The following is a 25,840-nucleotide window of genomic DNA, read 5'->3' on the forward strand; positions in this document are numbered from 1 at the left end:
TTTCTTTTTAAGTAATTTACAGAAAAGTGGCAAGGATAGTACAAACAACTCCCATATTTCCCTCATCCACAAATTGCTAAGGTATGCCACATTTCCTTTCTTTATATTTATCTATATTTTTTTCTGATTCATTTGAGAATAGATTGCATTTTTAAGACACTTACACCTTAATCTTTTAATATGCATGTTCTAAGAATGATAATATAGGCAATGATCAAATTCAGGAAACTTAACATTGCTAGAAGACTAATCTACATTCCCTATTCCAGTTCTGTCAACTGTCCTAATAATGTCTTACACTTTTTAACCCCTGGACAGGATGCAGTCCAAGACCCTGTATTGTGGCTAGTTGTCACTTCTATTTAGTGTTCTGTCATCTGAACCTCTTCTTCAGCTTTTCTTGTTATGTCATTGACATTCTTTAAGAACACAAGCCAAAACTACAAGACCCACTACACACCTATTAGAATGGCCAAAATTCAAAATAACTAACAACGCCAAATGCTGACAAGGATGTGGAGCAGCAGGAACTCTCATTCACTGCTGGTGGCAATACAAAATGGTACAGCCACTGTGAGAGACACCACTTTGGTAGTTCCTTACCAAACTAAACACACTCTACCATACCATCCAGCAATTACATTCATTGGTATTTACTGAAATAAGTTGAAAACCTGCACACAAATGTTTATAACAGCTTTTTCTGTAACCGCCAAAACTTGGAAGCAAACATAATGTCCTTCAATAGGCGGATGGATAAATAAAGTAGTACATCCAGACAGTGGAATACCATTCAGCACCAAGGAGCCATCAAGCCACAAAAAGACATGGAGGAAACTTAAATGCATGTTAGTAAGTGAAAGAAGCCAATATGAAAAGGCTACATACTGTATGATTCCAACTATATGACATTCTGGAAAGGACAAAACTTTGAAGGCAGTAAAAGGAGCAGTGGTTGCCCAATGGTGGTGGTGGGGGGAGGCATAAATAGGCAGAGCACAGAGGATTTTTAGGGCAGTGAAACTATTCTGAATGATACTATAATGGTGGATCAATGTCATTATACATTTGGCAAAACCCTATGATGTACAACACCGAGAGTGAACCCTAATGTAAGCCACGGGCTCTGGGTGACTTTGATGTGTCAAAGTAGCTTCATTGGTTGTCATAAATGTACCCCTCCGGAGTGGGATCTAATAGTGAGGGAGGCTGTGTGTGCATAGTTGCAGGGGGGATATGGAAACATCTCTGTACCTTTTGCGCAATCTTGCTGCAAACCTAAAACTGCTCTAAAAACTAAAGACTATTTTTAAAAAGAATACAGGCCAGTTATTTTATAAAAGGCCCTTCACTGGGGTTTCTCTGATGCTTCCTCAAAATTAGTTTCAGATCAAGCTCTTGGACTAGAAAACCACAGAAGCAGTGCTGCACCCTCCTCATGCATCACAGGAGGAACACAGTGTGTGCCGCTTCTTGGTGGTGTTCACTTTGATTACTTTGTGAAGGTCGTGTCCATTTTCCCCACGTCATTTTTTTTTCTTTTGTAATTAATAAGCTTTTTGGGTATGAGACAGTAGCACAGTTCTTAACAGCAGAAAGCAGAAATAAGTGGTCTCTAAACAGAACAGTGGATTTTCTTTTTTTTAAGTGCAAGTATGTGCACATAGAGAACTTCACATCAGGGGACAATGAAAGAATTATAGCTATGGGGGCGTATAGCTCAAGCAGAGCACAAGCTTAGCATTCATGAGGTCCTGGGTTCAATTCCTAGTACCTCCTCCAAATATAAATAAATAAACCCAATTACCTCCCCCTAATTAAAAAAAGAAAAAAAATTGTAAATATTAAAAAAAAAAAAGAATTACAGCTACACATAACAACAAAGTTCAACCTTAAAAAGAAAAAAAAAGATCTCACCTGTTTAAAGTTTAAAAATACATGAAAGCTCACAAAATATTATTTAGAAATGCAAGTAATACAGTCTTACCTCATACAAACACCAAGGTAAAACTGTAATGAAAAAGGAACTGAAAACAAAAACTTTGGATGGTGGTTTCCTGTCAGGGGAAAGGAAGGGCAGGGAACTGGGAGACAGTTACCTGGGGGCGAGGGGCTGGGAGTGAGTTTGAGAACATTCACTGCATCATTTTTTATGCTGGATGTATATTTTAAAGATAGGATTTTATAGTTACTCACTATTTTTTAAAAAGTTAGGGAAAAAAATCCCAATAGTTACACAAAGAAAATGAAACAAGTGGATGGGATGGGGTGGGGAAGATTGCATGAGGAGGTGATGTTTGAGCAGAGACCTGAATGGCGTGTGTGTGGTGTGTAGTGGGGTGAGCCTGTGGAAGGAGCTAGGCTGGGAGAAGAGGTTACCTGGTCCCTTCCTGAGCCTCCTGCCCAATCTGGGATCATCTTGCTTGAGGCTTGATGTCCTTAATGTGTGAAGAACAGACACACAAAAGGAAGCGTCCAATAAACAGAAAACCGTTCAATCCCGCTAACACAGACATAACAATTCAAAAGCATCTGGTGGGGAGGGTAGAGCTCAAGTGGTAGAGAGCATGCTTAGCATGCACAAGGTCCGGGGTTCAATCCTCAGAACCTCCTCCAAAGGTAAATAAATAGACCTAATTACCTCCCCCTCCCCCCTGCCAAAAATTTAATAAAATTTAATAAATAAATAAATACATGCATGCACGTAAGCATCTCACATGTGGCTCAACTGAACCAGAAACTAAGCTCTGGCCACATATTCCTCCTTCGTGTACTTGTCTTCTCAGTTCCTCCAGAAAGACCTTTGCCCAGGGCTGTTATTGTAGATTCCACTGCAGATATCACCTCCTCAGGACATTTTCATTTCTTCTCTGTCCTCCCTACCTAAATCAAATCAGAATATCACTTAGGGTGACAATTTCAGGTCAACAGTTATCAAACTGTATACTTTAAATATGTGCAGTTTATTGTATGTCAGTTGTACCTCAATAAAACATTTTTTTTAAGGAGACATGATACTGAAAGTAAACAAGCAAACTCACAGTTGCAATGTTTGTTTATTTTTATGATTATTTGTTTGATGTGTCTTTCCTCTTAAGACTGTTCCTTCACTAAGTAAGGTCCAGGTCCCTTTTACCTAGCACTGTGTTCCTAGCACATTGGAGAGTACCTGACACATTGTAGGTGCTCGAGAAATTCTTGAAGAATGAATGACAGCTCTGTGAGGCTGTCAAGTCTCTCCACCAAGCTATTTCTCTCAAAGAAACCATTCAAAGGCTTATCATCAAAACCCTTCTGTGTTCACAGCATTAGTTTAAGTCCAGGGTGGTTAACAAAGGTGAGTAAGGGAGGCAGCATAAACCCAGAAAGGAAGATATGATAACTATTTTAATAACTCACAATTTGTTAACCATCTTCTGGAATGCCAAAACAAACTGGAAAACCACTTCAAGATACACAAAGAATTATTGCCTTTCTACAAAAAAATAAACTCATCTAAGATAGAGGACCTGAAAATTTGGTTGTGGTCGATTGCAAGAATGCTTCCAATTCCTCCCCTCTCCATAACTATGCCCCTTTCAATGTGACTTTGTAGCTTCTCCATCAAGAAACAGAGTCAGGAAAGAAAGAAAGGAAGAAAGGAGGAAAAAAGGGAAGAAGGGAAGAAAGGGAGAAAGGAAGGAAGGAAGGAAGGAAGGAAGGAAGGAAGGAAGGAAGGAAGGAAGGAAGGAAGGAAGGAAAGAAGGAAGGAAGGAAGGAAGGAAAGGAAGGAAGAGAAAGAAATGGAGTCAGTTTCTCCAACCTTTAGACCTAGGTTTGGCTGTGTGATTTGCTTTGACCAATGAGATGATAGCAAATGCTCCCTTTACCCTGAGACTTGCCCTCCCTTGTGGCACTTGGAACCCTCTCTTCATTGACTAAGCCTAGGCTAGCCTGCTGGAGGATGAGAGACTTATGACCCAATTGTTTCTCCACCACTCCTGCCACCTGCCTAGAGCATGAGTGAGTCCATCCTCGATGATCCAGAACCAGGGAATTCACAGCTCTCTGTAGATGCCTGGGATGATCTGTTACCCAGCATTAGCTAATAGTACATTGACCAAAAGTTTCAGAAGGGTACCCTCATTTTTTTCTTCTCATCTGGCTCCTTCTCTTGTCCTTGAAGTCAACTTGGTGGGACTCATGGGGAGAGACTGTCATATGTGCACTGCTGCCTCTGCTGGGACATCTTCTGATCTCAGTTGGTCACCACTGAGGAGTCATCCTCATTACTGCGGCCAGGTCCCTCTGGGTCCATCAGCTCTATGCCATTTCCAGGCCACTCTGCTTTGACAGTGGGGCTTGGGAAGTCTCGCAGGGCTGCTCGGATCCCAGGCTCCACCCACATATCACAAGCCAATGCCCCCACAGAAGATGGCTCTGGAGCAGGAGGCATGAACAGTACACAAGACAGAAAGAAGGCTACTGTGGCTGAAGAATAAAGAGTCAGTCAGGGGAAGAATAAATAGTCAGAGGAAGAGTCCCCCTCTCTTCCCGGAGCGGGGAGATGGGGGGACAGCAGAGGTTAAGTGGAATTGCCTTTGAGGAGAAGGTTGTGGGTGGGCAGGTTGCTTCCCATGATAATTCAACACAATTTGTAAAATGAAATGAAACCAGACACGTGCACTATGGCTGACCCCTGCTTGTGGGGCTGCTCAGCTTCAGCAGAGCCGTGTCTAAGCATGTCTTCTCACTAAAGGAGCCAGCGTCCCCCTGGGTGGCATTAATGACGAAGTCTCTCATATCATGAATTTATTCATTCTTTCAACACACTGTCCAGAGTCTACTCTATACCAGGTCCTGCCCTTGGTGCTGGAATGCAAAGATGAATCAGACATACACCCTTAACTGCAAGGAACTTCCAGATGAGTAGAGATAAAACATCTATTTTTCCTTTTTTCCATTTGTTACCTTGACCTAGAGTGAACTGTTGTGTGCCAGGCACTGTATTAGAGAAGTGATATCTACTGTTTCTGCTGGGAACTCAAAGTCTGTAGAAGACAGGTGAGTAAACTTTCAATTACCCACCATTAGAGCTGGAACAGAGACCTGAACAAAGTACTGTGTGGGCTCCAAAGAGGGCTGGGTAACTGTCTTTGTGGGTTCAGGCTGCTATGACAAAAATACCATAGACTGGATGCCTTATAAACAAATTATTTCTCATGGTCCTGGAGGGTAAGTCCCAAGGTGCTAGCAGATCTGGTGTCTGGTGAGAACTGCTCTCTGGCGCATGAATGGCTGTCTTCACACTGTGCCCTCACTTAGTGGACCGGGCACAGGAGCTTTCTGGAGTCTCTTTTTTTAAGGGCACTAATCTCATTCATGAGGGCCCCACCCTCATGACCTAATCACCCAAAAGACCCCTAAAGCCCCCACCTCCAAATACCAACACTTTGGGGATTAGGTTTCAACATATGAACTGGGGGGGGACAAATATTCAGCCTATACAAGCCATCTAGTCTAACAGCGAGTCTGGGAAGGTTTCTGGCAAAGACCATGCTTGAACTCCTTTAAAAGGTCAGAAAAAAATGGAACAGAAGTTTGCTGGAGGCGGGGGGTGGGGGGTGGGGAGTGACAGTGGGGTGGGTACAGCTCAGTGGTAGAGTGCATGCTTAGGGTGCGTGAAGTCCTGCATTCAATCCCCAGTACCGCCATTAAAAAAGTTTTTTGGTTGAAAAAAAAAAAAAAGAAGTTTGCTGGAGGCTAAAATGGAAAAGAAAGAAGATTCCTGACAGAGGAATCTTCCTTCTGCAAAGGACAAGAAAAATGTTGGGGCTGGAAGTTAAAAAATAGTATAGGAGACCCCCAATGTGAACCCCGTAAGAAAAATGAGGGCCAGAGTTACAGCATAGACCATAAAGAGCCATAAAACAGAGAAAGAGAAAGGTTATAAGTTAGATGCAGGTAGAACACGATAGAAATTTCTGGAAGGAAAGATCTCCTTCAGCTAGTGCCATCACTGATTACCTCATGAAGAAAGAGGAGCTAAGAGATTTAAGATTTCTTAAGTTAAATTAAATTTAAGGTCTCTTAAGAAAGTTAAGACTTCATTAAGACATCTAGAGTTTGAATTGGGAATGAGTTGTGATCTATGGTCCTAAAAACAAAATCTAAGAGGACATCCCCAAAAAACAAGGTTGGAGAAAGCTCAGGAAATACGTACAGAGAGTGTGCAGGCTGCAGAGTAATGTCATCATGTTGAACAAATAATTCTCTCATCCTGGGCTAGAAAATTGAGCCTGAGGCAAGAATTAAATGCCAATGCTTTATTGGGAGATCCAACCCAATAGGAGGATGACAGTAGGAGAGAGAGGCAAGAAAGAATGAGGAGCAGCACACAGTAACCTGTTACCATGCCTGGCCACTGCTTCAGTACAGCCTTGAAGACACAGAGCCAACTTCTTGGCAGGTGCACCCACTAGACCAGGTGGAATGTCTCTAGACAGGCTGTACAGAGAAACCACACCTTGAAACAGTTGATCTGAGGGAGGAAGGGAGAGGATGCTTACTTACTGGCTCTCCCTCTTCCAGTCTCCCATTGCACTACGGTTCTCCACGGGGCAGTGAGCTCACGTGCCCTTCTGGGTTGCACCACCCAGCTTCTTCGGCAGCCACTTGGGAAGCGTGGGGCTTCATCCCAGTGAGTGTAGAGGTGTCTGGAGGAGCCAGAGGCTCCAGATGGCTGGTTTGGGATGGCAGACGTGCCGCAAGGGCAGCTGGGTAGAGCAGGCAGCCTAGGGCTTGGGAGACAGAAGACTAGTGAATCTGACACGTCATATCGATGTGTTTGATACCGCAGTCAGAGGGGTTGTGAGCCAATTACCACTGAAACTCTGACCCAGAAGCTGCAAACTTAAGTCTCTCATGGGGCCTGCAGTGGACCAGATGGAGATGGTTGCCAGCTGGAGGGACCCACATGCATAAAGAACACCCCAATGCACATCTCTAATCTACTGTGACTCCAAGGGACCCCCAGCTTGGTGTGGCCAGACCTTCTGATCTTTGAAGAGAAGCTGGAATCCAGATTATATAAATAATTTACTTATTTTGGGGGGGTAGGTAATGAAGTTTATTTTTTAATGGAGGTACTGGGGATTGAACCCAGGACCTCATGCACACTAGGCATGAGCTCTACCACTGAGCTATACCCTCCCCCTAGCTGTAACTTTCAACTGAGCCAGAAAACTACTGCGATCATTCAGAGATGTGAACCATGACTGCAGATGTGGGTATAAAGATAGAGGGGGCTAGGTCTGGGGGCCCAGGTGAAGAAATAACAGACTGAAGTCAAACATGAAGGGGGAAAAGTCAACCTTGCAAAGAAGCAGCTGGGAGACCTTGAGGAAGCAGACAGTAAAGATGATATAGAAAGAAGAGTGAAGACTGTTTAAAACAAAGTCATTTTTCCCCCTAAGGCTGGCCTCACTAGTGCCATTTTGTGTTTTTAAATCTCAGACTCCTGAAGGGAGCTTGAGGACATGGGGTCAAGGGCATCTTAACACGCATGACGGTCATGAGAGGTGAGCCAGTCCCGGGACACAGCTGCAAATTCTTACTGGGATTGTGGAGAAACTGCTGGCTGATAATTTCATGATTTTATCTTTTTATGGTTTCACAACCATACCCATTAGCTGGTTGCTCAACTTATCCCCAGGACACAGATCTCAGGATTTCCCACATCAGAAACCCGAAAGACTTAGGAGAAGAAAGAAGAATCACCGCACAGCAGAACTACCTGCATCTGTATCTTTCATTTTTTAAATAACTTTTTACTTTGACATCAGAACTGCTGTATGCCCTCTCCCTTACTCTTCAGTTGTTAACATTTTGCCCTAACTTGCACCATAATCTGCTCTTACCATAAACATAAAATGCAGATGTTTACTAGGTGTAATGTATAATTATATATAAACATACACATATTATTATCATTCAAGAGGAAGTTGCAGACATTATAACCCTTTACCCCAAAATATTTCCGCGTATTTCCTAAGAACGTAGCCACAGTATCTTCATCAAAATGAGAAAATTTAATATTGATACACTGTTACTTTCTAACCCATAGTCTATTTTCAACTTTTATCAATTCTCCCAATAATGTCTATTGTAGCAGGATTTTTCCCCCCGGGTCAAAATCCAACCTGGGATCACGCATGGCATTCAGCTGTCATTTCTTTTTAGTGCAGGCTTTGTTTTCCTCCTTGCCTTTCACATATATCATTTAATGCTCTTAAAACCAATTACAATCATTTTAATGGAACTTTAAAAACATTAAAAATGTAAAGTTAGTTAAATTTTTACACTGAAATACAGCTCAGAACTGAGACTGAGACTTGAGGGAAAGCTCTTATTAGGACCATAAGGGAAAATAGGTCATTCAGTGCTTCTTACCTTGTGCAGAGTCCTGTTAAGATAGAAAAACGAAGTTTTCACCCGTTCTTGGGCTGCACACATCTCTTCTATTCATTGCTCTCAGGCTTGTGATGAGGCCTCCGTGCTTCTCAAACTACCTCTGGTGAAGGGTCAGTTTCGCTTCTGTGGTTATCAGTGTTCTTTCTTCTCTTTCAGGGACTGATCCTGTTGTAAAAATTTCAGAAAAATCAACTATTAGAAAAAGGAAGTAACAGTAGACATAAAACTCACATCCACTTTTTTCATTATTCGATTCAAGAGACAAACTTTCTCAAGTTTCTAGATGCCTCCTCTGAATTTCTGTACTGATCTCATGCCACTGGTCCTCGGACCACACTTCGAGTAGCACTGGTCTGTATCAGAGCAGGCCCTGTATTTAGTTCCAGTGTGGATGTGGACACCTTTCTCACTGGAGATGAGTCCCTACAGGGTGACAGCCTTCTTAAGGTCATTTCATACCCCTCACAACCTGGAGTTTACATCCCAGGACACACTCTATATGTGCACTTGGACAGGAACTGAAAAATAAGGTATGCACGGAAGCATAGCCTTGTAAAAATAACTTGGGCTCTAAAGTCAGGCAACGCAACTTTAAAGATGCCATCACTTCCTAGCTCTGTGGCAACTGGCGAGTCATTTAACTCTTCTGGGCCTCGGTTTTCTCATCTGTGAAATGTGGATAATAACATGCAACTAGATCATGAGGCAGAGTGACTCACTGCTGCTAAAGAATCCAGTATTATTATTACAACAATAGTATTATTACTACTGCCAGCCCAACTATAATACAAAGTCAGGGGCTAACATCTCAGAAACAAACTACAATCCAAACTCTCTGGGCACACTTTTACTGGAAAGGGCCAGATAGAACGTATTTTAGGTTTTGTGGGCATCAGGTTTCTGTTTCAACTGCTCAGCTGCCCTCATAATCCCAAAGCAGTCTCACACAGAACATGGAGGACTGGGAGTGGCTGTGTTCTAATACAACTTTATTTATGGATACTGACATTTGAATCTCAGAACGTTTTCAAGTGTCACAAAATATTATTCTTCTTTTGACTTTTTTCCAATCATTTAAAAACATGTAAAAATAAATTTTTAACTGGCAGGCCATGCAAAAACAGGAAGGAGGGCCAGATTTGGGCCACTGGCTTTAGTTTGTCAATGCCCTGTGCTAAACCCTTTCTGCCTCAATTCAGTTAAAAAAAAAATGCCTGCTGCGTATAGACCTTAGATCTATAGGCTGGGAAAGAAGGTGGGAAAAGTTGAATCTGCCATGTGCTAAGAATTTTTTTTTTAATCTAATTTCCTCTTGCAAGGATTCAGTCTCAGGAAAAAAATTGAAAAAACAGTACAAAGAATTCCATGATTGATTCCCCAAATGTCAACGTTTTACCACATTTGTTTCATCCTTCTGTGTGTACACGTACACACATTTTTTCCCCTGAATTGTTTGAGGCAGTTGCAGAGATGACGCCCTTTTCTTCCCTAAAAACAAGGACATTCTCACAGTGCAATTATCAAAATCAATGAATTCATACAAAACTATTATTTAATCTTTAGACGTCGTACCCGGATCAAAAACAGGAAGTTAAACGACAGTCCTAATTCTGATTTCATCACCTGTCCCATTAGCATCCTGTAGGTGCCAAGTTCCAATAGGCATGATCTCTGGTAACGCCCCCCAACTACCCAATGAGTTTGATATTATTATCCTTATTTTACTAATGAAGGAACTAAGGCTCAGAGAGGTTAAGTAACTTGCTCACAGTCACACAGATATTGAGTGGTGGAGTTTGAATTCCAACTTAAGTCTGTCTGCCTCCAAAGCCTTTAGTACCTCTTTAGTACTGAGCTAGGATTGCAGAGTTTGGAAAGGAGAGGGGAAGTCGGTAGTCTAGGCCTATAAAGAACCTGGGAAAGGAAAGCCAGCACGTATTTCTCAATTTCCAGAGGAAATGTCCAGTGGCAAAGGAGAAAGGAAGGAGCAAATGGAATTTTGGCTGTTTTGTTACATAATATAAAAGTTTTTTGGGTTTTTTGGAAGATAGTTATGGTTATTTTTTAACTTTTTAAAAGGAAAAAATAACTTTTTAACTTAAAACAGATACAGAAAGTGACACAAAACAAATAAATGACCAAATGAGTTATATTATGGCAAATGCCCTTGTAACCACCCTCCAGTTCAAGAAACAAAGCTTTGTTGCCCATTCCCAGAAGCCCCTCCACAGGAGCCCTGCCAATCTCAGGCCCTTACCCCGCCAGAGTAACCACTATTCTTGACTTTTGTAACCATTATCCCAATGTTTAAAAACCAAACTAAGTTTTAGAAAGATCCACACATTGTAATATATATATAGTGCTAAAGAAAAAATTATTCTGACACTTGCTGAAATGGCAAGGCTGTTGTAATAAGAGCCAACTCTATAGACATCGCTGGGGGATGGGTCTCAATTCTAAGCACAGCAAAGACAGCTGGAGACTTATAGGCAGCTTTTGGGTGGAAAATTATAAGAGATCTCAAGGGGGTTTTGCTAAGGGCAGGCCAAGGACTTAGAGGTCAAAGCAGGGGTGGAATGGGGATGAGAAACTTGATCAGATATCAAGAATTGGGGGATTGTCTCTAAACTGACTCAGCTGGATTCTTTGCTAAGTGTGGACAATGCCGGGCAAGCAAGGACAGGACAGGCACAGAGGGCCTAGGCTAGGTCTAGTCTGGTCTCAAAGAGTCTCCAGTCAGAGGAGCCTGATTAAAGTGTAGTCAAGGAGTCTGTCAATAGCATAACATAACCATACATTCCTAATTTTCAAAACTAAGTTTTGAAAAGTTCACAAAATAAAAGTCGAAAATATTTACAAACCAGTGAATTTTGTGGAATGCCAATTATAACTTGATAAAGCTGGAGAAATATACATGTATACTTAAAAGCGATTTCCCCAAAGGCTCCTTCCTCTGAAACTCAGTTTTGATTAAAGTTGGAGACTTCTGCAGTGACAGGAAGAAGGGGGGAATTTTCAGAGAGTTCAGGGAACCAGGTTGGAAAAGACTTAACTTCAGACTCAGATCTTGTGGGTAACCAGGGGTCCTGCACAGGTTAACACACGGTAGAGCCTTCGTTTTCCCAAGTTAAAAAAAAAAAAAAAAGAAATACTATTTGGTGTCCACTAGGCAGATCTTGCCATCGCAACGATGTTGTTGAGAGGCTTAAGTGCAAAACTGAAAGTAGGGGAGGTATTGTTACTCTTACCTCTCAAAACCCAAGGATGAATAAAGTTCCTCAGACCCTGGTGCTTTGAGCACTGGCATTCCGAAAGATTTTGCCACACTGGAACCATACCTCTAAATTTAACAGTAACCTAGAACAGTGGGTCTCAAATTTTAGTGCTCACTGGAATAACCTGGAAGGCTTGTAAAAGGACGTATTTCTAGACCTCTCTCCTAGAGTTTGGGGGGCGAGCACCTATTATTTACTTTTCTCTCACGTACCAGATACACGGTTGGTCCTCACTGGCGGGCCCCTGGTTTAGTTTTCCGGGCAGCCCCCAGGCCCATATGCAGGGCTGGGGGTCTAGCTCGTCATTTAGTTTATCTCCCTTCTCTCCTGTCAGGTAAGCCAGGGAGCAAGGAGATCCTGGATAAAGTCCAACCCCCGGGCGCATCACCGAGCTGCTGACAGCCAGGCCTCCTGAGTAAGTCTGCGAAAGGTCCCGCGTTCCGGCGGAGGCCGGCAGGGCCCGGATAACTACGCAGGAGTCACGCGGCCGCGCGAGGCCTCAGGCTCGCGCCTCCGGGGCTCCGGGCTCTGCGGCCTTGGGGCGGGGCGGGGCGGGGAGGGGCGCGGGGCGGGGCGGGGCGGAGCGGGCGGGGGGCTGGTGGCGGGCCCGTGAGGGGCGGTGCCAGGCCGCCGGTCCCCAGTAAAGCGACGCCCGGCGGCTGCCCCGGCGCTGACTGAGGAGCCGGGAGGCTGGAGGATGGACACGCCGGGAGTCGTTCGTATCTTCTCCCTGATGCTGGTGCCGCTGCTGCTGGTGCCGCTGCTGCTGGGCTCTGCGCACGGCTTGCACGTAAGTCCACTGGACCCTCGAGCAGGAATGATGGCTAGCGGACAGGCTGGCGAGAGACCAGGCTGGAGCTGCGGCCACTCGGGGTCCTACGGGGCGGGGTTCCTGGGACACCCCCCCACCCCGGGCGCGCCCGGCTCCTCAGGCAGCCGAGGGAGCGCAGGCAGTGGGCCGGCCCTCCAGTCGGGGGCGGGCCGGGCGCGGCGCGCGTCCTTCCCGGTAGCTCTGTCGCTCGTGTGTTCCGCCCGGCCGCCGCTTTCGCTTGGACCCGCTTCCCTATCCGCGTGACGAGGGGCTGAGCTCAGGTGCTTTCCTGCTTTGCGGTTTTCCGGAAGGGGGATTCCACATAGCGCGCATGATATTGGAGGGCGCCTAGGGCTCTGGTTTGGGGCGCCCTCCCTTGTCCAGTTTGTGCTCTGCTGAGCGCTCCGGAAGGAGAAAAATAGGGTCAGGAGAGGCCCCCGCAAAGAGAACATTGGGCTAACTTCCTTCGAGGTGTTCTCTTTTCAAACATCTCCTGCCCTTCTCGCCACTTCCCGCCGCCTACTTTTATGGCTTGGATTTTCCAAACCTTCAGGGTTTGGCGGTGGGCGAGAGGCAGGCCGCAGGTGGCCGCCGGCGCCGCTGCGTAGCTGGAGGGAGGTCCGGCCGGGCGGGGTGGAGGTGGGGGCTTGGGTGCGTGGGGGGGCTCGGTGAGGGGGGTGCGTGCACGACTGCGGGAGAAGCGCAGCCTCAGCCCACCCGGCAGAGCTAAGGCAAGGGCCCGAGGGACCTCGGACTCGCTCCTGGGGAGGCCGGCATCACGGCCGCGGAAAGGTGCGGGGGTCTGGGGGTGGGGGAGCGCCAGGTTGAAACTGGCACCTGTCTCTCCGCACATTCAGCGAACCAACTTTGGCTCCTTCAGAATTTGAATGGGCTGAGTCGGGTGCTTGTTTTAAGTAGAAACCTATGAACTTGGGCCCGTTGACTTGCAGATTATACCCTTTGATAAAAGGTTTTCAGTAAAGTGCCTGGAGCAGAAAAAAGTCATATACCTGTCTAAAACCCATGTTGAGATTCTTAGGTATTTGGAAAACAACGTTCGAAAGTATTTTAACTTGGGGTTCTTCTTGGGAAAAGGTCACTTCAAAGGAATGTTTGTTTTGGTCTTTGGTTCCCTTGCCCTGGTTTTTTGCCTGGAGCCCTGGAGTGGGAATTAGCCAGCTATGAGAAACACGAGAGAAAAGTTCATGGGTTGCCAGTGGCAGAGAAAGATGGGGAGGGGGGGAAAGGCAGATCTTAACCAGCATCTAGGAATGTTGTGAAAGGGGAGGGTTAAGAATTTATGGAGGAGGGGCTGGGAGACAGGGCAGCCCCCCGTGTCACGATTGATGATCATCCTTGTTCAGCCTCACTCAGCAGGGGCTGTCCTATGACTGCCAGGCCCAAAAGCCCACACTGGGAGGCTGGCTTCACCCCAGAGATTCTTAGGTCAGGCACCTAGGTCTTGTGCCTGGTCCTAGAGCTGAAAAAGATACCAGCAGACTAGCTTTCCATGATTTCCTTGTTTACATTTATTTAGAACAGCGGTTCTCAAACTTTAGCCACCCCAGAAGTTAAAACAGAACATTTAAAAATATTTATTAACTTAAGAAATAATAAATTCATTAGATGTTAATCAACTTATTTTTTTGAAAAATAACTATTTCTCCCCAAATTTGAGGACCAAGAGTGACATTATTTTACATTTTTGCAACTCTCTTTCAAGTCTGTCTTAACAGATGGCAGTTGGATTCTCATAGCTACTTCTGCATTCATGGAGCCTCTGGAAAACTCCACTGTACACTCATGAGAGAAGAGAATGGGAAGGCTTTTTGGCTTAGTATTATTATGAAAATAGTTTTGAGTAAATGAACCACCCCTCTCAAAGGGTCTCCCTGGGCCACACTTTGAGAACCGCTGATTTAGAATCATACTTTTCTTACTATAAAAGAAGTTCATGTACCTTGTGGAAAAACTTTTTAAACATTCAGAAAACTGTAAGAAAATGAAGACAGCCCATCACGTTACAATCCAGTGTATTTGTATTTCAGTAATAAAGTGTAGTGACTGGCTGGTATTTGAGTGGCTTGGCTTCCAGGCGGGTCGGGTAGATGTAAGCGGCCTTCAGGTTTTGAATGGGGACAAGGAGGTTCTATTATCCCACAAAGCTGACGCCGGTTCCTGGTTGCAGGCGGAGCTGACCTGGAAACTTCTCCTTGGCCACTGACCTTTGTAAGGAACTCACTTTCCCGAGCCCACCCACACAGAACTGGCAGGGGAGCCTCTTAGGAGTGGAGGCATGGCCATCTTCAGGCAGCTGTCCCTGGGCACCAAGGCCGCCCTGGCTGCTGGCACTGTCTTCGTGTCCATGATCATCTCCCGTTCCTACCTGGCCCAGAGCCTTGAGCTCAGGGCCTGGCGGTGGCTGTTCCGCCTGCAGCTTGCCCTCTTTGCCAACTCTCTCATGCTCCTCGGCTCCCTCTACATCTGGCGGAGCACGGTCGGCAACCTCAGCCACTCCCCAGCTGCGGAGTCGGCCTGTTTCCAGCTTTGGAAGATGGCCGTGGTGGCCTTCCTGGCCCTGGCCCATTCCAGCTTCTTCACCATGCTCTTTTTGGTGGCAGAGGAGCCCTATCTCTTTTCCCTGGCTGCTTACTCCTGCCTCGGTGCGTACATCATCATGGTCTTCTTCCTCTGTACCCTCAGCGGCATGGAGCAGGCCTACCAGCTCTTGGCCTGGCACTCCGGCAGGGCCGTGGGCAGCCTTGACAAGACCAGGAAGCTGGCGCTCAGGCCGGCGCTGGCAGTGGTGGTGACCGCCGTGCTCAGTGTGATCGGGCTGCTGAACGCTGCCCAGCCCCCGGCTGTGAAAACCGTGGAGGTGCCAACCCATCAGTTACCCGCCTCTATGGACAACCTCAAGATCGTGCTGCTCTCAGACATCCACTTGGGCCCCACGGTGGGCAGGACCAAGATGGAAATGTTCGTGAGGATGGTGAACAGGCTGGGGCCGGATGTCACGGTGATTGTGGGTGACCTCTGCGATTCCGAAGCCTCCATCCTCCGCACAGCTGTGGCTCCCCTGGGCCAGCTGCGTTCACGCCTCGGCACCTACTTCGTCACAGGGAATCACGAGTACTACACGTCGGATGTCAGCAACTGGTTTGCACTGCTAGAGTCACTGAACGTCAGGCCTCTGCACAATGAGAATGTGAAGATTTCTGCCACCCGGGCTGAGCCTGGCGGGGTTGAGGGTGATGATTGGATCTGCTTGGCAGGGGTGGACGACATCGAAGCAGACATCCTGCACTATTCTGGCCACGGCATGGATCTCGAGAAGGCCCTAGGGGGCTGCAGCCCCGACCACACCACCATCTTGCTGGCTCACCAGCCCCTGGCTGCCAAGAGAGCCCTCCAGGCTCGGCCGGACATTAATTTGATCCTCTCTGGGCACACGCACGCTGGGCAGATCTTCCCCTTGAATGTGGCAGCCTACCTCCTGAACCCCTTCTTTGCTGGTCTCTACCAAGTGGCCCAGACTACGTTCGTATATGTCAGCCCTGGCACCGCCTACTACGGGATACCCATGCGGCTGGGCAGCAGGGCGGAGATTACAGAGCTCATCCTGCGGCGGGCTCCCTGAACCCACCCCTGCCCCGTGTGCCTCCTCTTTGCCCTGGCCCTCCATCTCCATCCCCCTGCAGGGCAGGCTCCCTGCTCCCCCTCCTCCAGCCTCTCCTGCCAACACACGCTTGTCACAAGCCTGGCAAGTCCAGGCAGGTTAACTCTGCAGATGGTCATCTCTGTCTTACAGGCATTTGTCAGGCCACTCAAGCCCCTTGTGTCAGAACAGGTATCTGTTTTGCAGATGACGTGGAGTAAGCCGACCTCCTCTGCAGAGCTCACGGAGGGGATGAACCCAAACCAGGGGGGTTGCTGGAGAGGGATGCCTCGGGAAAGTGGAGTAGGAAAGGGACTTTTGGTGTTTTAAAACCCTCTTTAGGGCTTAAGCAGTTTCCAGAATCATTGATCCAGAGCTTTCTGGGGAAGGGGCAGTGTTGCTAGGGCATCTGGGAGAACAGGGGAGATGGCTGCTGGAGAAGGTTTTCTTTTCTCCCTTGGTTCTGTCAGAGTCACCTGTATTGAGAGCATCAGCGAGACTGGCTGGAATATGTTCTGGGCCTTTAGTGAGGCTGGGGTTGGGGGTGAGGGGACGGATGCCAGCTCTGGTAGGTGACAGTCCTAGTGCTGCTGCCTAGGGATTCAGAGGGTGTACGACACCTGGCTGGGGGGATTAGGGACAGGCTGCTCCCCACCACTGAGAGATGAGAAAACTGAGGCCAAGAGAGGTAGGGCCTTGGCAGCACGACCAGGGATGTAGGAGATTCCGGTAGAAGCCAGGTCTTCTACCTCCCAGTGTAAGTGTTCTCTCCACTGCCTGATAGTTAGGTAGCTGTATCTGTTCTAGATTCAGACGCAAGTAACAGTGTAAAGAGAACAAACAAGGGCCGGAAGCCTGATGTCCTTTGGAATGGTCTGCCTGAGGCTGAATTTCCATTCACCATAATGACGCAGGCTGGGCCTGCAAAAGGGTGGGCTGGTTTCAGTGTAGGATAACTTACACTGGGGGAACTGTCCAGAAACCATAGCACCCACCCTCTACCCCAGGGTGGGTCTGATTTTTTTTTCCTGGAAGCAGAGGTTCCCTCTCTACCAGTGGGGGAGGTGGTAGCTTGCCTGGGGAGTGGCAGGGCTCTGAGCTCTGGCAGGGCCCCAGGCCTTCCCTCCTGGCTGTGGGGTGCTGGGCTGTCCTTCCTGCTGGGTGGCTTCCACCCCTGCCCTCACCCCCACCCTCTGGGCCTGGCCCCATCCTTCCCTGTCCTAGGGCTCTGACCACCGAACCATACGGCCATCTCTGCACTGAACCCATAGAAAAAGAGGCAGGGGTTACCGTGTCTGGTGTGATCCCACCCCTGTTGGCTGGAGGCAGGGGACCCTTTGACCCTGGGATAGCAATAAGTCCTGTTAGAAATGGCCTCCCTGAAAATCTTTTTCTGGCAGGGAACTCTGACGGGGGGTGGGGTGGGGGGCTCACCCTCCGGCTCGCTTGTCAGGCAGCATCGGGCAAACTTGACCTTCCTGGGTCTTGGCTTCCCTTACCCTGAAGTGGGGATGATTACCTACCTCAAGAGTGTTTCGTGAGGAGGGTGTTAAGTCATGGCGCAGAGCTGCTGGGGGCACTTTATGTTCATTTTTAAGCATCACATGAGGCACACTGAGGAACTGTGTTGGTCTCAGTGCTCAGAGATTCTGTAGAGCAGCCAGTCCCGGGGAACGTGAGTGGGTACCACGCCGCCTGCCAGGGGGCCGGTGATCTGTCAAAAGCAGCGACTGCAGGGCCATGGATGGCTTTCCTCTGCCTGTGCTCCCGTCTCCTTGTGCATGCTCTATCTGGCCAGAGTGAGTCTCTTCCTTTTCCTCCTGGTCCTCTTGGTGTTTACTGGAACCCTGGGGGTCCTGGAGGCCACCTTTCTCATGTCCCAGCAGCCAAAGTATTGACCTTCCAGTCAAGTTTCCAGTGTGTCTTTGAGTCGAGATTTCAGTGATTTCCTCATTATTTACACCCCCCCCCCCCCCGTGTTTAATCATCCTTACAGCTGAGAATGAGTTGGGGGAGAAGCAGCTTCAGAACTGAGGAAGTGCCCCTGGGGAGCCTTTCCTGAACACATTCTGCAGGTGGTGGGACTACAGGCGGGGAAGGGCTTTCTTTGCCCAGGGCAGCGCCCCTGCCTGCTCTGCTCAGGCTCCCTGGCACCCTTCTCCGTGGCACCACTCAAGCTCCCCGCCTCTCCCGGCCTCAGGAAGGTCGTCACTCTTCCAAACCCACTCCCTTTCTCATGCCCTGACCCCCTTTCCGATCACCGACTTTCCAGCTCTCTCATTTGGATCCCAGCAGACTGAAAGTTGTGCTGTTTGTTTTCCACCCCTCGGTGCAGCGGGTCCTGGGTGACTCGCCTGCTCACCAGGTTATTACACTGTTGTCTTGATTTGAGATCTTTCTCATCAGTGCCCTGAACTTGATAGAGTTCCTTCCATCAGTCCTGCTTTCATCTGGCATCTGTCTTGTGTACCAGTTGTCCTTGCTCTGAAGTCCTGGCTTGACTGATTCCTCTCTATAAATAGAAATGAAACAGGTCTGTCTGTGTGCCCAAGGAACAGTCAGCAGCACCTTTGTGTACTTGGTTTGTGTTCCATGATGTGGTGGATGTTTTCCCAGCAGAAATTTCTCCATTTGTGTCCAAATATGGTCCTGGTGGGCAGGCGGCTCTCCACAGCACACTTGGTGCCTCTGTTCTCTGTTCTTCAGTCATTTACCTTGGACAAGTTTATTTATTGCAAGGGGTTGGGAGGAGGTGGTGAGAAACATTTACTTGAAGCCTGAAAATTCTTTCAATTTCATTCTAATTTCTTTTTCAAAATCTGTTAAATGAAAGTTAAAATGAAACGTAAGTCTTTTTAAAAATTAACAGTCGTGTGTATTATGATACTATTGTTATAAAATCTCAATGCATTAATCCTACTGCCATCCATTCCAAACATGCATTCACTCATCCATCCTTTTTCCCCCCTTATTTTGCTTTCTCTTTTAAAGCTTTTTATTGTGAAAAATTGAAAATATTCCCAAAGTAGAAAGACTAGCACCTGAATCCCCATATATTCATCATCCAGCTTCAACAACTGACTGTTCTACTGTTATTTCTCATCTATGCTTGCCCTTTCTTTTTTCTTTCTTGTCTGGAGTATATTAACAAAAATCTTAGAAAATGTAATGTTACCCCAAAGTACTTCAGTATAAATTCTTATTTAAAAAGCATCTCCATAATGCTGTTACAGCCAAGGAAATTCAGAATAATTCTTTAATATCATCTAATACCTAGTTAGGAGACTTGGGGCTAGAAGCCAGGTCTTCTGTCTTTCAATAAAAGTGTTTTTCCCACTCTCTGGGGGTTGAGTAGCTACATCTGTTATAGGTAAGTGCAAGATTCAACTGCAGTTAACTGTGTAGAGTTTTCAATTCTTCCTGATTATCTCAACTGTCTGTGTATGTATGTGTGGTAAAAAAAAAAAACAAAAAAACAACACATAGCCTAAAATTTATCATCTTAGTGGTTTTTAAGTGTACAGCTCAGTAGTGTCAAGTATATTCACATTGTTGTAAAACAGATCTCCAGAGCTTTTTTCATCTTGCCAATCTGAAACTGTATCTGTTAAACAACTCCTCCCCTTCCTCCCCTGCCCCAGCCCCTGGTAACCAGCACTTTGCATTCTGTTTCTATGAATTTGACTGCTCTGGGTACCTCATGCAAGTGGAATTATGCATTATCGTCTTTTGTGACTGGATTAGTTCACTCGGCATAACATCCTCAGTGTTCATCCATGTGACAAGACTTCCTTCCTTTTTAAGGCCAAGTAATATTCCATTGTATGTATAGACCACATTTTGTTATTCTTTCATCCATCAGAGGACATTTGGGTTGTTTCTACCTCTTGCCCATTGTGAATAGTGCTGCTGTGTACACGGGTGTGCAAATACCTCCCTGAGACCCCTTCTGTTCTTTTGAGTATATACCCAGAAGTGGGATTGCTGGATGATACAGTAGTTCTATTTTTCTTTCTTTCTTTCTTTTTTTTTTTTTTTTGAGGAACCCCTACACTGTTTTCCATAGTAGTTGAACCACTTAACAGTCCTACCAGCAGTACCCAAGTGTTCCAGTTTCTCTACATCCTCACTGAAACTTACCTGCTGGTTTTTTTATTTGTTTGTTTTTGATCATGATGTGAGGTAATAACTTATTGTGTTGCTGATTTGCATTTCTCTGATAATCAGTGATGGTGGGCATCTTTTTATATACTTGTTGGCCATTTGGATATTATCTTTGGAAAAATGTGTATTCAAGTCTTTTGCCCTTTTTAAAATCAGGTTATTTGATTTTATTGTTGAGTTGTACAGGGTCTTTATATATTCTGAATAGTAACCCCTGACCAGATATTTGATTTGCAGATATTATCTCCCATTCCATAGGTTGACTTTTCACCCTTGTATCCCTTGATACACAAAAGTTTTTAAGTTTGATGTCCCATTTCTCCATTTTTTTGCTTTTGTTGCTTGTGCTTTTGGTGTCATATCCAAGAAGTCACTGCCAAGCCCAATATCATAAAGCTTTCCCCCTATGTTTTCTTCTAGCAGTTTTTAAATTTAGGGTTTTATGGATAGGCCTTTGATCCATTCTGAGTTAAGTTTTGTATATGATGTGAAGGGTCCACATTCGTCCTTCTGCATGTGGACGTCCGATTTCCCTGCACCATTTGTTGAAGACACTGTCCTTTCCCTATTGAGTGGTCTTGGCATCCTTGCTGAAGACCATTTAAACGTACATGTGACAGTTTATTTCAGGCCTGTCTGTTCTTTCCCACTGGTCTATTTGTCTGTCTTCATATCAGTATCAATATATATCGCTTTGATTACTGTAGTTTTGTTATATCTTTTGAAATCAGGAAGTGTGAGTCTTCCTGCTTTGTTCTTCTTTTCCAAAATTGTTTTGGCTATTTGGGCTCCTTGAAATTCCATATTAATTTTAGGATGAATTGGTCTATTTCTGAAAAAAAATGCTATTGGGGTTTTGATAGAGATTACAGTGACTCTGTAGACCACATTGGGGAGTACGGACGTCTTAACAATACTAAGTCTTCAATCCACGAACACGGGATGTCTTTCCATTTATTTGAGTCTTTTTAAATCTCTTTCAGCAGTGTCTTGTAGTTCTCAGTATATGAGTCTTCCACCTCCTTGGTTAAAGCTTAGTCCCAAGTATTTTATTCTTTTTGATGCTATTATAATTGGAATTGTTTTCTAAATTTCTTTTTTGGACTGTTCATTGTCAATGCATAGAGATGCAACTGATTTTTGTATGTTGATTTTGTATCCTGCAAGTTTGCTGAATTTATCAGTTCTAACATTTTTTTTTTGTATATGAAATCTTTAGGTGTTCTGCATATAAATAAGATCATGTCATCTGTGAAGAGAGATAATTTTACTTCTTCCTTTCCAGTTGAATGCCTTTTATTTCTTTTTCTTGCTTTGTTGCTCTGGCGAGGACTTCCAATAGTATCTTGAATAAAAGTGGCAAGAGCAGGCATCCTTGCCTTGTTCCTGATCTTAGAAGAAAAGCTTTTAGTCTGTCACCTTCGAGTATGATGTTAACTGTGAGCTTTCATATGTGGCCTTTATTACGTGGAGGTACTTTCCTTCTCTTCCTAATTTGTTGAGTGTTTAATCATGAAAAGGTGTTGAATCCTTTCTATTTCTGCCTCACTTGAAATGATCATGTGGTTTTTGTCCTTCACTTTGTTAATATGGTATATTCTGTTGCTTGATTTTCACATGTTGAATCATTCTGTCATTCAGAATCTCACTTGGTCATGGTGTGTAATCTGGTCCTTGGTTTTTCTTTGAAATTTTCAATTACTGATTCAATCTTCTTCCTAGTTATTGGTCTGTTCAGATTTTCTGTTTCTTCATGATTCAGTCTTGGTAGGTTGTATGTTTCTAGGAATTTATCTGTTTATTCTAGATTACCAGTTTGTTGGCACACAATTGTTCACAGTAGTCTCTTATAATCCTTTTTTTTTTTTCTGTGACATCAGTTGTAATAGCGCCTCTTTTATTTCTGATTTTATCCACTTGAGTCCTCTCTTTTTTCTTAGTTAATGTAGCTAAAATTTTGTCAATTTTGTTGATCTTTTCAAAAAACCAACTCTTACTTTCACTGATTTTTTTCTTTTTTTCTCCCTCATTCTCTATTTTATTTACCTCTGCTCTAATTTTCATTATTTCCTAGCTAGCTTTAGGTTTAGTTTTTCAATTTCTTGAGGAATTATGTCACTTAATAGTTCTTTTACTTGAATCAGGATCTAATAACAATATAATAAATGTTGTATTTGATGTATTTCTTAAATCTCTCTAAGTCTGTAAAATACCCTCCCCTCTTATTTTATGTCATTTGCTTGTTCAACTTAACTGGATATTATATCTTGGTTCTTTGGATTTGTGGTGGTGTTTAACATGTACTGTCCTCGTATTTTCTGCAAACTGGTAGAGGCAGACGTCTGTTAAAGTTAGAACTAGAAGCTGGATAGATTCATGTTCAACTTTTCCCCTTTTATGGTAGGAAGACTTCATTGCTTTCAGTGATGCTAAGATTGACCCATGGGTCCAGGTGTTGTCAGCTTGGCCCCTCTGCTAGAAAGTTTCACGTCATCTTTTCATCTAATGCTTCAGCAGTCATTGATGATTGTTGCCTAAAGTCATTATCCCACTAGGGATTGTAAAGTGGTGATTTTTTTTCTTTCTAGTTTGATACATTGAATACAGAATTTTGTAGGCCAGAGTACTAAACAAGCTTTCTGGGAATAATTAGTTGACTTTTATATAATGAAGAGACAGTGGAAACATTTTACCTCAGTTCTGTTCTGAAGGAATTTTTGTAGCATTTAGAAATGTAATCCTGCCATCAGTCCCCAAAACAGTGATTCTCAATTTCATCATTTCTTCTGCATTTGCAAGCTGTGGTTCTTCTACAAAGAATTCTGTTCTTTCCCTTGATTCATCAGTTTTCAGAATGATGAGCTGATACTCCCAGCAAACTCCAAGGATAACCAATAAGCTTTGGTTTTGGGTGGGAGGGAGTATTATGAATTTGGCTATTTTTATGTATTTGGCGTGTTTAAACCCATTGAAATGGTACATCTTTTACTGCTCAAAGTATCCCCATCTTTGGCCAGTTGGAGCTCCTTCAGATTGGCTTCTGTGTCATTTTGTTGTAGCCCTAATAGTTTTGATAGTTTTAGGCTTATTTTGTACATATTCTGCCCCTGACTTGGATTAAGTAATTTCTTAAGGAGTCCTGGTTTCTTTTAGTGAGAAATATTTAGCGATCATAATTTAAGTGCTAGAGGAGATAAGTGCTAGTGTCATTTCTAAACTGTTTCTATGGCTATTGCTAGGACATATATATTTTTTTACAAAGAGAAAAAATTTTTAGTTATATTAATATTCCCAATTCAAATGGGAGATTATGGTTTTTTTTTTTTTTCTTTTTAAATAGACTCTTTTTTAGAGTAGTTTTAGGTTCACAGCAAAATTGAGTGGAAGGTGCAGAGATTTCCTGATTATAGGGTTTTTACTTAACTTTGATTTTTATCTTTGTTTCTATTTTACACTGAAAATTTTGGTTCATAACAACCGGATATAATTACCTCTTTAGCCTCCTATGTATTTCATAGATTCAAAATAGTAATAAAATATTATTAATAGGATGAAATCTGCTAGATGCAGGTTTATTTGTTTGTTTTACCTGAATACAGTTCAAAATGTATTTTTATCCTTAGGCTCAACACACTCAAAATACTATTTCAAATTCCCTTGAAATGATTCTTTCCTGTGTGGGAAGTTAGGTCTGTTTTTAACATTTAGGAATTATTTTATATTTTTAAATTTTATTTTGGTTTTCTTAAATTATGCACGTACCTTTTCTCTGAGAGGAGGGGGCAGAATTAAAGCTGTAAATGTCTGGGAGTCCTGGGGGGTTAGGAACTGGTCCTCACCTGTGCTCATTCCTCTTCCGTTCTTCCATTTTCCTTCCTCTTCCATTGTAATTTACACTCTTTATCCACAGTTCTCTGGAATGCTGAACAAATATCTTTTTGGAACAAGAGAGGCATGAGTAAATAAAATACATAAATATATAAGCTATAGCAGATCATTCACAGATTACCCCAGATTCATATTGATCATCACCCTTTGTTCCCCAGCCTGTCTGCTGGAATGGTGCTTTCACGACATTTGATGTTTGAAAGGCTCTTAGGTTGAGGAATGTGCACAAGTCATGCAAATATAATTGTTTTTAGTCCTGAGGACTAGGAAACTTGGGGAATGTTCCCATTACCTGGTGATATAAGTATTGATGTTGTGCTTAATTTTTAAAAAATGCTTATTTACCACTGAAATAATCTAAATGGTATCAATAACTTGAAACATGTTATATTGGATGGTATTTGGTCCCTGATGTGTTTTTGGTCTGAGTATATTTCATTTGCACTGTGGTCTTTTCTCTCCGATATTATATGCATTATGTACATTGGGTTAGGCTGGGGGGTGGGAGCTCTGGAAGGTGTGGGCTTTGGCTTGCTTGGAATTGCTTTTTATTTTGTGAGTTCTGTGACCTCCTGCACGTAAGAACTGATGCGACCACACCCGTGCACATGTGAAATAAAACAATGTCTCTTCCATATTCAGTTCCGGTGTCAGTTCATTTAGAAGGGGCAGAATTCTGTTCTTTCTCTTGATTCATCAATTTTCAGACTGTTGAGTTGTATTTTGGGGAAAAAATCTCTGAAGGCGGGTTTCTTTCTTTCCTCCTCCCCTCCTCGGCTCTCCATTACCTTCCTTCTGTTAGTGGTGCCACAAGTCAGTGGTGCCAGCTCTTTGAGGCTGGATCCTCTCAGGTCCTTAAACACTGAGAGGGATCATGGAGTGGGTTTTCCCCGTTGATCTTGGCCATGACACTCACCAGTTAGAAGCTGTCTCTTAGGTGATGCTGCTTCTGTAGCTGTCCATAATCTCCCCTCTGCTGCTTTTCTAAATTACAGTTTCAGAGGCTTGTCACTGCTCCCCAGGTACCATGGTGGTGTCTGCATATCAGACCAGCGAGACAGCTCAGGGAGTATCCTGACAGTCAAGACTGATTATGGGAGAGCTGGGCAGTTAACAGTGTCCTGGGGCAAGAGAAAGACAGTGTCTTGCTGACAGGCAAACTGCTTTTGACCCTTTTTATTGATAATTTTGAAAAGCTTAGAACATTAGCTACAAACCAAATGCCAGAGGCTGTGTTGATGATTCCAGGAATGATACCACACCCACACGGTAGCTGCCTCTGGGTTTCCTGCTTGGTTAAACAAGTAATCAGCCAGCATCCACCAGGCTCTGTTTTTTGCAGGGGCTCATGGGTGACCTGCATTGGGATGTGATGAGGATGTCCAGTGAGTCTCTGCCGGGGAGGCACCAGGATTTGCAGTTCCGGGAGGAACTGTGGTCTTGTTCAGATTTATCTCGGGTGGAGGTAGGGAGTGGGCAACTCCAGGACGTCTGCTTGGTCCTTCCCTCCACAGTGACTCATGATGAAGAGTCTAGGGGCTGTTAAGTAAAGCCATCCCAATTTGCGCTCAGGACCAGGGACATCAGTGTGGG

At 44.7% G+C, this 25,840-nt stretch overlaps 2 protein-coding genes, 1 long non-coding RNA gene and 1 other non-coding gene across 6 annotated transcripts in view; 2 read left to right on the forward strand and 2 right to left on the reverse strand.

The window, feature by feature from the left end:
• Positions 1-54: 54 nt before the first annotated feature.
• LOC105090712 (uncharacterized) lies at positions 55-12,236 on the reverse strand. The gene is made up of 5 exons (XR_004142320.2): positions 11,939-12,236; positions 8,431-8,616; positions 6,553-6,779; positions 2,718-2,883; positions 55-2,438 (listed from the first exon to the last, which is right to left on the reverse strand). It is a non-coding gene; the product is annotated as an uncharacterized LOC105090712 (long non-coding RNA).
• On the reverse strand, positions 7,120-7,192 carry TRNAT-AGU (transfer RNA threonine (anticodon AGU)). The gene has a single exon. It is a non-coding gene; the product is annotated as a tRNA-Thr (tRNA).
• A 104-nt stretch (positions 12,237-12,340) lies between the features above and the next one.
• Positions 12,341-25,840, forward strand: part of GLB1 (galactosidase beta 1) — a 76,143-nt gene continuing 62,643 nt past the window's right edge. Inside the window, exon 1 of one of the 2 annotated variants that reach the window (XM_031469831.2) lies at positions 12,341-12,516. In XM_031469831.2, the coding sequence (XP_031325691.1) occupies positions 12,424-12,516 (93 nt within the window). In that variant the 5' untranslated portion in view covers positions 12,341-12,423. Of the gene's footprint in view, positions 12,517-12,796; positions 12,819-25,840 lie in introns of those variants that run through there. The other variant, XM_064496801.1, reaches the window with a different exon arrangement.
• TMPPE (transmembrane protein with metallophosphoesterase domain) lies at positions 12,760-24,884 on the forward strand. 2 transcript variants are annotated; one of them, XM_064496802.1, is made up of 2 exons: positions 12,760-12,818; positions 14,726-24,884. In XM_064496802.1, the coding sequence occupies exon 2, from the start codon at positions 14,834-14,836 to the stop codon at positions 16,175-16,177; it is 1,344 nt and encodes a 447-aa protein (XP_064352872.1). In that variant the 5' UTR covers positions 12,760-12,818; positions 14,726-14,833; the 3' UTR covers positions 16,178-24,884. The 2 variants fall into 2 exon arrangements, with proteins under 2 accessions (XP_064352872.1, XP_064352873.1); XM_064496803.1 differs by lacking the exon at positions 12,760-12,818 and adding an exon at positions 13,223-13,329.

This window comes from Camelus dromedarius, chromosome 17 (genome assembly GCF_036321535.1).
Source record: "Camelus dromedarius isolate mCamDro1 chromosome 17, mCamDro1.pat, whole genome shotgun sequence".
NCBI classification, from domain to species: Eukaryota; Metazoa; Chordata; class Mammalia; order Artiodactyla; family Camelidae; genus Camelus; species Camelus dromedarius.